This window comes from Xiphophorus hellerii, chromosome 3, assembly GCF_003331165.1.
Source record: "Xiphophorus hellerii strain 12219 chromosome 3, Xiphophorus_hellerii-4.1, whole genome shotgun sequence".
Lineage (NCBI taxonomy): Eukaryota > Metazoa > Chordata > Actinopteri > Cyprinodontiformes > Poeciliidae > Xiphophorus > Xiphophorus hellerii.
This window is the reverse complement of record NC_045674.1, coordinates 15,819,245-15,832,331: the sequence shown is the minus strand read 5'-3', so window position 1 is coordinate 15,832,331 and position 13,087 is coordinate 15,819,245. Positions and strand designations below refer to the sequence as shown.

General features: G+C 39.8%; 1 protein-coding gene across 1 annotated transcript; it reads left to right on the top strand.

Annotated features, from left to right (window-relative positions):
- Positions 1-998: 998 nt before the first annotated feature.
- On the top strand, positions 999-10,876 carry she (Src homology 2 domain containing E). Its single transcript, XM_032558956.1, has 6 exons — positions 999-1,896; positions 2,890-3,016; positions 5,398-5,652; positions 5,879-6,224; positions 7,992-8,111; positions 9,630-10,876. Exons 1-6 carry the CDS (start codon positions 1,450-1,452, stop codon positions 9,820-9,822), a joined length of 1,488 nt encoding a protein of 495 aa, XP_032414847.1. The 5' UTR covers positions 999-1,449; the 3' UTR covers positions 9,823-10,876.
- Positions 10,877-13,087: the final 2,211 nt, after the last annotated feature.

Sequence of the window (13,087 nt, the reverse complement as noted above, 5' to 3'; positions counted from 1 at the left end):
AAACCTTTACGTCAGTCATCCAGCTCGTTCTAATCTATTTTATTGGACATTTACTTTGAAAGCTTGAAAAATTATCACAAAGTGAACTAAAATGGACAATATCTGTTGCAGGATGAACTGCAACATCGATGATTTTCAAGGTGGACAGGACACAATTTAACTTTAGAATGGCTGCTTCTTCAATTTGTCCGCTAGATGGCGCAAATATTCTCATATACGCACCACTGTCCCAATACATCACACGGATTAGATTTACAATAAAGTGAACAGCAGTTAAAACAAATATGAAACCTAAAAGATTTTTTTTTTTGACAGCAAAAATACATAAACACAAAACCTGTCCCATCACACAATTATATATTTGAAAACACAACAGAGGGAATTTCAATAAATGGGCAGTGTATAAAATAATATTCCAACTACTGCTACACATGTAATCTTCTTCTTAAGAGTTTCACATCTACAGGTTTTGTTGCCATCACCTAATGCTAAAGAACATGGGATAAACAAACTTTCAGGTGCCTCCAGATAAATTAATATATCATGTAAAAGGTAATGTATTTAATCAATTAATTCAAAACTTGAAGCTCATTCAGAATAAAGTCTCTTAGAATGATAAATTTAACAAACATTGAGTGTCCACAGAAATGCTATTACTATACTTAGTGGAAGGAAATTATGCCGAAGTTGTTGCTTCCTGGGCAGCGAGTCATTTCTGAAGAAAGACAATTTCAGAAGTGTCTTCTCTGGGTGAAAAGAGGCCAGGAAAGGATTGCTGCAGAATCCCATAGTAAATTCTCATAGGCCTTCAGCAGTCTGAGGCTGACACTATCTTAATTGGTTATTATTGCACTTTTTTTTTTTTTTTACAATATCAATATCAATACACAACCTGACTGTGGATTCTATCCCACATTCTTTGAAGACTTTCACTCCCACACCGCCCCTTCGACACAGCTCCTCCCCACGACTCTAGCTTTCTCCGTTCACCGCAGCTTGTCTCTCCATCTCATCACTTCTTTTGACTGGCTGACTGGACGCACTCGCATCTCACGGTCTGGGAATGGGATCTTTACTGAGTTCAAAGAAAAACTTCCAGTTCTTTCGGGTGTTCGCTCTGCAAAAGCTGCTTTTCAAACTACAGGGATAGTTGTCGCTGCAGGTGCAGAGTGACCACAGAACAGCCTCTGACGAGAAAACCTGCCCAAGACGCACCAGAGCCTCAGGAAGTGTCCAGCGCAAGAAACCATCACACTATCAAAAACCTCGCTTGGTACAGTTGGATTCGCTAGATATAAGTGCATACCAAAGTCATCTCGACGTCAAAGTAGGCGAAATAAGTGTGCGTAAAAGTTGGAGCTGTTACGCACGGGCAAAGCTTAGCCTAATGCAAGAAAAAGTTGAAGAACACGGATCTATTGGCGTTTAAAACCTAGGAAAAGTGCAATCATGGCAAAATGGTTCCGAGATTTCCCCATCAACCTGAAAAATGGAACTGAGAGAGTCCGTTCTGCCTCTGAGTCTGGTTCACAAACTAGACCCAAGCCTACATTTTCACGGGACAGTTTGAAGGGAAATCAACGCAAAGATGGAGGAGTGGGGAGTTTGTTAGCTGGGAGAAACAGGAAAAACTCTGCCACAGAGCTGGGTAGCAAAAACGCAGGTTATGGAGGAACTGTCTGGGACAGCCTGACCACTGGGAAAGGTCGAAAAAACTCCAAAACTGAGAATGGGGCACCAGATGAAAACCGTCCGGTGAGGAGCTCCAGTCTGGCACAGGCGTACATCAGCAGGATGATCAAAGTGGACAAGCAGGACAAGACCCCCAAACTCGATGGGATAAGTGAACAGAAGTTATCCGAGAACGAGAAGGGAAAGTCAGACATAAAAACTACGGTAAGTCACTTCAAACTGAACTAAAAGCTACTAGAATTGCAAGTGGAAATTAAAGATTTATTATTATAGGTTTGACTTTGAAATAAATCTGTAGCAGAGAAAAATGCACTATTTTTTCTCTTTCTTTAAAAAACTGAACCAAAACAGAAGGAAGTTGCATCAAATGTTGCTTTAAAAAAACAACCTATAGACATTTTTAAAACTTCCTACGTTTTCTTTGGAAATAAAACGGAAACAATGAGAAAAAAAGTGAACCAAATGTGATTTTAAATGTACCAAAAATAATTCCTATTGACTTTGCTTTGCAAATAGAACCAAAATGGATACACACGTCTTTTTTATATAATTGATTCTTCTTATCAGTATTTTTTTTTTAAATAATCAAAACAAATAAAAATCCAAGGTGTTTTTTTTCTTTTTACAATGTTCTTTATTTAAAGCAAAAAAAAAAAAAAAAAAAGAACATAAAGTTCTACGAAATACATTTCTTTTAATTTAAATTTTTGAAGTTAGTTAAGGGACATTTGTTCAAGTAAATTATTATTTGTCGTTGTTATTTTTAGATCTTAAAGTTAAAATAAAACGAAAGCAAACACAAAAAGAGATTGTTTTTTACAAATGGAAACAAAGGAGCATTAGATTGAAAGGCATCAGTTCATAAAGTTTTGAGTGTTTGTCTTTGTGTTCTCCCTCCTCACCTCAGTTCATATTCAATTTCCATCCCTCTCAAAAGAACACAATGTAGTCTTGCTACATTGTGGCACATCAAACAGGCAAACACAATGCACTGACCTCTTTGCACAAACATTTCCGCTTGTCCCTCTATTACTTGTCACTCAGTTATGGACACCACACACAAATGCACACGCCTCTACACACGCCTGCACACACACAATTACACACACTCATTGGGTCCTGGATTCCAAATGTCCTCTTCTGAAAAGCTTCATCAGAAAAATAGCAGGCCTTCATTTTGATTCTTCCTTTTCACAGTTGATAATACTGGAGGATTATGCAGATCCTTTTGATGCAGAGAAGACCAAAGAGCAGCGAGAGGCGGAAAGAGCAGGGGTGAATGATGGTTACATGGAGCCATATGACGCCCAGGTCATCATCACAGGTGAGTTCAAGTTAAGACATCTTTTAAAGCGATTGTAACTTATCTCAGAGTATAAGGTAGCATCCTGACTAAATAAGTGTGCAACTCATTAATCATCATTAAATTTGTGAAAATGATTCAATACAATAAGTCAATACTCACTCACATGAAAATAGTGCATTGTTTACATGTTCCTCTGTTCACCCTGTCTCACCGTCTTTTTAAATAATGACTTTAAAGGGACCTGGAGCCAAACTATACCCTCTGTCTGTGCAAAGACTTACCTCCTGGCCGGCGGCTGCTATAGTAACACTGTTGTGCAGGGACAATGGGTGCAGCTTCCTCTTCCAGCTTCCTGTCTCCTGCCTCTGTTTCCTTTGCCCCATTCTCTTGATAGAGCATTGGCTCTAAATGTGCCCCTGCACTCCAACTACCCTGCACACATACAAACACACAGAAGCAGACACATCTAACACTTCATGGTCCCCTGTGTGTGTGACAACAATCCAAAGAGCCCTCCCCTCCCCCTCCAACTCCTCACATCCCACCACAACTTCTCTCCTGGTCCCGGTCCTAAACCCAATCACTTCCCAGCAGTCAGGAAGTGGTGCGGTCACCCAGCCAATCAGCAATGGCGCTGACCTTTTCTTCCTGTAACTCCATTGTTTGGTCACACAATAGTGCAGACACACAGGCTACCTGTCAGGCTGCGAGGAAATATAAGTAAAATTCCCCCGAACAAGATGCATGCAAGCAGTGCCCAATTAATACACTTTAGTAAAAGAAAGAAGATAATTGTCTTCAGATGAATATCAAAATAATCATATTGCTCTGCTTATGTAATTGAAAAAATGTAACAAGAAAGTCAGACATAAATTTATTCCTAATCAGGCACACTTCACCTTATTTTTTGTACCCCTTCAGGGGGTCTTTTGTGGGCTCTAGTGTCCCTTATATGAAAGTAGGCTGACAGGAAAGGGGGGGAAGACATGCGACAAATATCGTCGGGTCCGGGAGTCAAACCCGCGATGGCCGCGTCAAGAACTCAAGACCTCCAAACATGGGTAGCACTATCCCCTACGCCACCACAGCACACCCCCACTTTACCTTATTTGATCTTATTTACAAAAATATAGTGTTTTGGAAATTTTATGTGCACTTATCATGGACATGGATATCATATGGATTTTGGGTCTTTGATAATCTATTGGAACTGTTTCCTTATTTAACTGGAATGATCACAGTTAACAGGCAACACTGATACAGCTCCAAAAAAAGAATTAAGTGATCAAATATGAATTTTGGAGGGGATTTTTTGGACTAATTCATACATGACCTATGTTTTACATAAATGCTTAAAAATATACACGAATCTTCACTAATACTTGAACAGATACACGTCCCTTAACTAACTTCAAAAACTTGAAACCTGCCTCTGACCGAAAACTACCATGACTGGAGCAGCAGTGCCATTCTCTGCTGAGATTTCTAAACCTTATTGCTTCTTAACACACTGCTGCAAAATGTACATTTGTAGGCCTAATTGAAATTTACAACTCCCCACCTGGACAGTAAAGCTATTCTCTTTCGGAGAATAGCTTTACTGTCAAGCAAGACAATCATTGGTCTATTTGGCTATAATAACGAGAAGAATGTCTGGTGAAGGCAATGTGAGTTCAGTCATGATGTATCGTGCAAAAGCATTCCTGGTCAAATATTACTAGCGAATAGAGATGTTTATGATTGAGCACATACTTATAAGTTTGACTCAGTTTGAAGAAGAGAAAATCTATCTTCCTATACCGATAACCATTTATCCTTGGAAGGTTTTAGGGATCTGCGATAGACTGGTGACCTGTCCAGGGTGAACCCCACCTCTCACCCAAAACGTTCGCTGGAGATAGACACCAGCACCCCTCCCGACCCAACTAGGGACAACGGTGTTAGAAAATGGATGGATGGATGGATGGATGGATGGATGGATGGATGGATGGATGGATGGAGGGACGGATGGATGGATGGATGGAGGGATGAATGGATGGATGGATGGATGGATGGATGGATGGAGGGATGGATGGATGGATGGATGGATGGATGGATGGATGGATGGATGGATGGATGGATGGATGGATGAATGAATGGATGGATGGATGGCGGTTTCAGGGATGCTGGTGCCTATTTTCTGTCTGAAGATACCATGGACAAGTCATCAATCTCACTGGACAGGATTAGTGAAAATTAATGATTGTGATTGAAGTTATTTGTTGTACAAACATCCCACCATGCTGAAAGGACAGTTCAAACGCACCCTGATACTGAACAGAAACTTTAAGAATGAGTTTGCACATAGCCCTATATTACAGCGTTGTTAAATACAAATTCTTGACTCTGTTCCATGACAGAGGTTCGTCGGCGGGGCTCCAAAGACCTCCTGAAAGTGTGCGTCCTGTTGGACCGAGGTCAGAAAGAGGAGAAGGGGGAGGACGGGACACCTTCGCCCCCTAACATCTACGACACGCCCTATGAAGGCGGACTGGAGGGCGACAGTGAGGGCGTGTGGATCCCTGTCACACGACCAGAGTCTGATGTCCGTCCGGCTGGGGAGTATGAACTGCCATGGGAGTGGAGAAAGGAGGACATTGTCAGAGCATTGTCAGGTAGAGAAAGGAGGCAGGGGATGATAGGAAGGGTGGAGGACCAGGGCGTGGGGGAAGAATGCCATTTATACAGCAGTTTTATACAACAGCTTTGTGTTTGCTTTAGAGAGGAAACAAAACTATGTTTCTGAATGGACTTCCAGGGAAATGTTTACTTAGTATCCCTGGCATGCTTTGATAGGACTTGTTATGAAATGTTGATATTATCTGTCCTGCTTCGTTTCAGCTCAGTTTGAGGGAGTGGAATGCTCTTCCAGTAAAGAGAATACTGCAACCGCTGGCCGTCAGCAGCAGCAGCAGCAGCAGACACTGAAGGCGAGGAATTGGAGCCACAAGACTCTTGTCTCAACTTCTGCATCAACTTCCTCCTCCACGTCTTTTCCATCTTCTCCAATTCTTAAACTCTCCCCTCTGACCTCATCATCTCCTTCTTACCCCACTCTCAAGTTGCCTCCCCTCTCACCTTCGTCCAGTCCAACTAAACTGTCCCCTCCATCACCTACTTCGCCCTGTTCCCCTCTGGATGGGGAGATGTCCAAAATGGACTGCAATCTGCCCCTGGAGAAGCAGAGGTAAGACAATAATGTCCTCCATCTCCTTGCTAGACTTCTCTTGTCACAGCTTTGTCCCTCCAAGTAAAAATATGAAAATCTTGCTTTAGAGCTGTCATTTTGCACCTGCAAGTAAATATGACACGTTCTGCATAACAGGACCTCAGCATTCTCTGGTGCTCCTGAAACAAATGTAAAAAGCCCAAGAAGCCTCATTTTTATCAGTCTTTTTTGCCCAATACGCCAACATTCCTGGGTTGTCTTCTATGTTCTCATATCTTCAGCTTAGTCCAGGATTTTTTTTTTTTTTTTTGCAGGATTTGAGTCTGAGGTTCGAGATGGCCAAGGAGGAAGGCTAATTTTATATAATTTTTGAGACTTTTCTCATTTTCATTATCCACATGAACACATCATGTACTTTATGCCAGAAGCACATCGTGTCCATTACCAAAATGTTTCATCTTACTCTTATCTGAACAAAACACATGGTTCCAGTTTAGGGCAAGATGTAAATCCTTATCACCAAAAAAACCTCAAAGATAATTTTTGTCTGGTAAAGGGAGTTAATTTCTATATAAAGTCTTGCAGTGTTTCAGACTCTTTATGATACTATGCCCCCTAACAAGGGCCTTCAGAAGAGAAGCAAACATCACAGATTCCTCACTTTTCGAAACAGTGGGCATGACATGTTTTTCCACATATTAATATTTGGTTTTATACCAGAAACAGTTAAGGTGTTTGTGATATAAAATATTTTACCAAAGAACCCAGTTCCAGCAAAGGTTCAATTATTGGTACTTGTTTATGTTGTGATGGCTGGACAACAAAGGCTTTTTCCTGGCTTGTCTACCTGGTTGTGATAGATACTTAACAACCACAAGATGGCATTCTTTACTGCTGGTCTTCAACTGTGACTATATAACCATTAGTTTTACCTTTATTTACAGTCTGCTCACTGTGTGTAGTACGAACATAAACTTTGGTCACTTCCCAGGCCTGTTTGTAATTATTTCTTTTTTAATTGTTATGGGCAAGTTTAAGGAAATGACTGTTTTCTTGTAGCCATGTCATAACTTATTAAGTAAGCCTACATTTGCCATATGGATGTGGATACAGCAAATTTCCATTGTCATCTACCAAGGGAAGTCATGAGGTCATATGTAGTTGAGGGAGAGTAAAAAGGCTAAATTTATATGTTACCCTGCAAAAAGTTTGTGATTTTAGCTGTTTGTTACCAGAAGCAAAGCTCTCCCTCATGGAATGGTGCTAAATGTAAATAAAGGATTCAGGGTGAAACCTTCAGGTGAACATTAATGAGGGCAGGCAGAAAAGTGTTATTTTACTTGTAAACCTGTCAAGCTGTCCTTATATGGTTAAGCGTGGCCTTTCTTTAAATGCTTTGAGCCTGTTTGAATTTATTTTTTTCATGCTATGTTTGAATATCTTTAGTGTTTATATAGGTCGCTTGCCTGCAGCTACTGTCAGCAACACTATGGATCTGAACACACTGCACAGCCACTTATGTTGTCACAGTCACTTTACCCTTTTATTACATCTACATTTATGATTATCACCTTTATCTGCCAAACTGTAAACAGTTAATCAAGCTGACAGTAAATTACAGCTGACGTTTGTCCTTCATTTCCCCCTGTTTCGGCCTTTTTTGTGTTTACATATCATACATTTGACAGATGACTGATGACTGCATGTCACTGTGCTATATGATAGTGATCTACTCTCTCTACTCTCGTCCCCTTCTCTTCCACCTCGTTCACCCACTTCTTCAAGCTGGTACCATGGCAGCGTGAGTCGACAGCAGGCTGAGGCTCAGCTGCAGCGCTGCAGGGAAGCCAGCTTCTTGGTCAGAGACAGCGAATCAGGGACTAGTAAATACTCCATCGCTCTAAAGTAAGTAAATGCATGTATGTAAGTGCAGTGCATGCAGAATGTTTAGTTTCTGAGTGATTATTTCCGATGATTTTAATCACTTTTAATCTTTTTGAAATATTTTAAGTAGAGATGAACTGATCAGAATTTTGTGGCCAACTTCCAATCTCCAGTTTTCCTAATCTGACCTTCTGATACAGATTTCAGCTGAGTTAGATGTTTCTTTATTACAAGATGAACAATATTCAAAATATCTTTTTCTTGTTTTCTTTCTGCTAGTGGGTATTATTTGTTTTAGAAAAAAGGGTAGCAGCAGTTGCAGTAGAACAGTTTTGATTGTTTTAAAATTATTTATCTTTTGCAGAGTTGACATTTTAAACTGTTTTCAGTATTTCTTTTATGTGAAATTTCTTTTACATCCCAATTAGGAGTAATTAAAAAGCAGTCTTTGGGTGGATATCCTAGAAAAGCTACAGTTTGTTGCTTTAACTTGAAGATACTAACATTTGCAAAAATATTGTGTTCAATGACAGACATTTTTTGTGACCTCAAAAGTATAAAATAGAGCAATGTTGCTGTATTGTATTCAGTTTTCCTGTTTTATCCTGCTCTCTTTTGTGTCTCAAAGCCTGAAGAAACTGCAGACATGTCTCCATATCACAGTTTTCTTTTAAATAGTTTGCAACATTTATGACACTGAAAACAGCAAACTTTGTATCCGTTTATTTCAGTAACTGTGTCTTCATTAAAGAGCGCAATAGTTAATAGATTTAGTTGTGCGTTCACTAATTGGAGAAAACATTGGATTGCTTTAGTTTTCCACCAGCTGGTCAATGATAAGGACTGATTAAACTGAAAATTGGCCGATTTAAGTAAAAAGTTGAGTTCTCAGTGTATTTATAAAAAATATATTCAGAGTTTAACTTGGCTTTTTTAAAAAACTCTTTTCTGGATTTAAAAAGACCTGTGTGTATTGACAATGTAGCAATGTGTTTTCATTGAGTGATAGCGTCCACTGCAAAAATGTCGTCGTTGATATGATCTCGTAATTCCTAGGTGTGATGCACTTACTGCTCAGAAAACAAAAAGAGTCACAGATCAGAGCTGATCAAGCTGAAACATGACTGATTTCAGTCACCAGCAGATTTCTCTCATAAGTTGTTATCCTCAGATGAAATATAAGGGGAACAATTATTAATGGTTTTTTTTTCCCTTTTACCAGAGTTATACCAAGACTATATAGTGCAGTGACAATGAGAGGATGTGTGTGATTTGAGTAATAGTGTGTCTTCATGCGCGTCAGTGCCCATTTGTTGTACACTGCTCATGCACTTGGGAGTTCACATCATTAACCCCATTTAACCATTCACTGAACTCAGGAGATACACAGCCTCATTAGGGGAGTGATGGTGTTTCCAGTTTACAACATCAGTAGTTTCAGGACCCCTGCTTGTAAAATTGTCTCTTTTTTTGAGAGTGTAGTCATACATATGTATTATTTATATGTTTCTCTTTTCTGTTTTTGTTTGGCTCCATCAGGACCAGTCAAAGTTGTGTTCACATCATTGTGGCCCAGACTAAGAGCAGCAAGGGATTGGGCTACACCTTGGATCAGAGCAGCTGTGTGTTTTCCAGCATCCCTGAGCTGGTCTATCACTACTGCTCTCACAGGCTGCCTTTCACAGGAGCAGAACATATGACCCTACAGCATCCAGTGCAGCGGCAGCACTAAAACATGAATAGACCAAGGAATACAAGGAAATGCATTAGCAGGCCACTGCACATGACTCTCCAATAAAACATTTTAATAAATCTGTGCACAGACTTCAGGATATTCTCCTTTATAAGTGATCTAGTTTACCTCCTGGGGTTATATTGCCTCAATACACCACCTAGTGGTCAATGTTAGACACTTATATTCAGTGCATCTTACTGTGGTGCTGTCTTCTTTAAAATTGCCAAGAAGTAAAACAGTGACCTGAACAAGAAGATAACCAATTTATTGTCACACTGTGTTGCATCTAACTCATTGTTTTGTCTATAAGTTCACAGAAAATCTTCACATCGCATTACCTGACCACCCTAATGATGCATACAAACCTCTATGTCAAATTGAATCGTATATAAAGTAGTCACTATAAGATCTGTGTAATATCCTCAAGGAGTGTTCTAAAAAGAGTGACAACATAATTAATTAGCTTGATTATATCCAGTTAGGCCCCATCTGCAAGATCAATATGCCTGATTAGAGTATGCACAGGTATCCTGACTTGTGAATGAGCCTATTGATCTGCCCTGAAACTCCTTTACCAGCCTCTTTGTCTGACAGGAGAATGAGCATTATTGATTGGGTGATTAGAGTGAGTGTAACTGAGGAGTTCTCATTAAACTGTAGAACACAGTCAGAAAAAGTGTTTTGGCATGTGTAACTCTGCAAACACGTCTGGAGTAAAGTCTCTGCAGTTTAGGCTAAAAAGGAAGTTGCTTATATGGGAGCCCTGTGGTTGGAAATAACAGGCAAAACACTGGAAAACTGAGAAAAAGAAATATACAAAAAAAACTGTTCTGAATGCAAAATAACAGCAAGCACAACTAAAAAAAAGTAGGCTACAACCAAACCCTAAACATTAACACTTTATACTCGTGATGTTTTTGTATCTAAGATGCTGTTATTAAATTTCTATCATGTGTTGTTTTTATTTTCTCATTTCTTAACATTCTTTTCCCATTTTGTTGTTTGTCTTTGTGTTGATGTGTTTTGTCTAATAAAGTTTCTGTAACTCAGAGCCTCCGTACTTTATATTGCACTGTATGTTGTAACTTGACACCCCCCATACCCATGCATCATATAAGAATCTATTCCTCCTCCTCTGGACCTCTGGAAAGTCATGGATCCCTTCAGTGTTTCTAGCAAGTGCCACCTGGATCCCACTGAAAACTATGTGGACAAACCTCTGTAGGGACACGATGGAAACAGTGGAAAAAACCTTTTTGGGACTCATATTGGTTGCTCTTATTTATATATGAGGCCCATATACTGTATGTATGCTGGCTGACAACACTCTAGGTGAACAGTGAATAACTTTAGGTGCAAAAGTACCAAAGAGAAATTTTCTAATAACATGTTTCAGCAGACGTTTTGCTGAGGTTCACGTTCAACCAACACCAACAAACTTGAGCGCACACAGACTGAATTGTCCACTCTCTAGTGGATGCTGTTTCAATCCTCACCAACACACACACAGATGAACAGTCAGCAAGAATACTCAACAATTATCAAAGTCATGGGCTTGTGGTAATATGTATTTAACCAGTAAACACCAGTGTGCTGGGTTGCATGACCATCTCTAACGGAGCATGTGCATGACTGTGCAGGCGTGACTCTGTGCACCCATGTGTAAGTGAGTGTGTGTGAACATGTTGTTCCTTTTTCTCTGTGTTTCAAAAAAGAGAGTAAGGCAGTGAGAATATTTCTGTTCAGGGATTACCATGTTGCCATGGTGAGTAGTTGGAGTGACGTAGCACCATCTCTACAGGGAATGATGAGAGGGAGGAGAAAGTGGGAGGAGAGACAGGCTGCGGTATAAAACGAGCTATGAATAATTGTAGTCATAGTAGCAATGTAGGTCCCACACAGTAAAACCTGGATGGTTTGTGAATGAACTGCTGCAATATGAGATGTGAGTGTTAGAAATCGCCCAGAAAGACATGGCTCACTCCTGTCAATGTCAGCTCGTTGAGTCGCTTCATTGGTTGTGCAACACCTCCTTGGTGGGTCAGAGTGCAAGACTGCCTCCAGAACATTCACGTCATTCACAACATTCAGCGGCTTGTTTTAGCTCCACTTTAAGCCAAGTCTTTTACAGTCAGGAAGAGACTCTAAATCTTTGGTATTCTGCTTGTCAGTTGGTCACAGATTGCAAGGTTACACAACACTGACTTGTTCTGAGTACATTCTCTTAATTAAATTATAAAGTAGGCCAAAACCAAAATGAAGCTTGGGGTGCTGGACACATAATTCTTACAGCACCTCCTTGTGGTGCCTGAAAGTGATAGCAACTTAAGAGCAAGCATACAAAACTTATCTAGGGAAAGTCAAGCCCCAGTTATTGGTCCTATTTGTATGCAATGTAGCATTAGCACCGAAGCATATTGTGGAATATGCTATGCCACAATCTTAGTGCAGGAAGCAGGAAGTTTCAAGAGTTGTAGCCTTATTATTGTTTCTTTTTAAGTAATATTAAGTTGGATCCAAAAGGTAGTTAGAAAAGTAGCACTTTAAAGCTCCACTCATCCACTGCTCTAAAGGTTTTGCCAAACAAAACAGATTTTAGGCTGATATCTGCTGTTGCTAGTGTCTAAAACGGTTTTTAATAATGGCTTGCTTTAATTGCAACAAATTATAGCAAATACTCACAACAATGAGTTTTTTTTGTACAATGGTAATATTGTAAAATAAAAATGGCATTCTCTCTCTAGTCTATCACTGTCTTAACTATTATTATTATCTTGAACATCATTCCCTAAGGGTAGTGTTGTTTCCCTGCAAAAATTTGGTAAGCATGTAACCTGGGGTCAGACTTCTAAACTTACACAATGGACAGTGTGCTATATTTTAGCATTATCACACACCAATGCTGTTTTATTCTGGAGCAGTTCTGGGTCATTTCACCCAGGGCGTCTTCATTCCTAATGATACTTATGATACTTGACCCCCACATCCCAGGTCAGCAACTTCATGGAGGGAATGGGGCGTCGGATAGGTGGTTTGCCCATGGTGCCAAACAGGGTAAGACCGCCTCTGATTAAAGAAAATGGCTTAAGTCACTTTCCAATCCTGGTACAAAACCTGCAGCGGGTATGAATTGATGTCTGGTTTGTCTAATTATCTCTGTCTATTAAGTGTCAGATGCAAAACAACCAAAACTACCAAATGACCAAAATTAAGTAAGCAAACAAACAAATAAATAAATACTTTTTAAGATGATGATTCAAAT

Bases quoted from the DNA above. Each gene is read 5' to 3' on its own strand.
- she (XM_032558956.1), top strand. From the start codon at position 1,450: ATGGCAAAATGGTTCCGAGATTTCCCCATCAACCTGAAAAATGGAACT. The intron at 3,017-5,397 runs GTGAGTTCAAGT...GTTCCATGACAG, and splicing joins CGCCCAGGTCATCATCACAG to AGGTTCGTCGGCGGGGCTCC. The intron at 6,225-7,991 runs GTAAGACAATAA...CACTTCTTCAAG, and splicing joins CTGCCCCTGGAGAAGCAGAG to CTGGTACCATGGCAGCGTGA.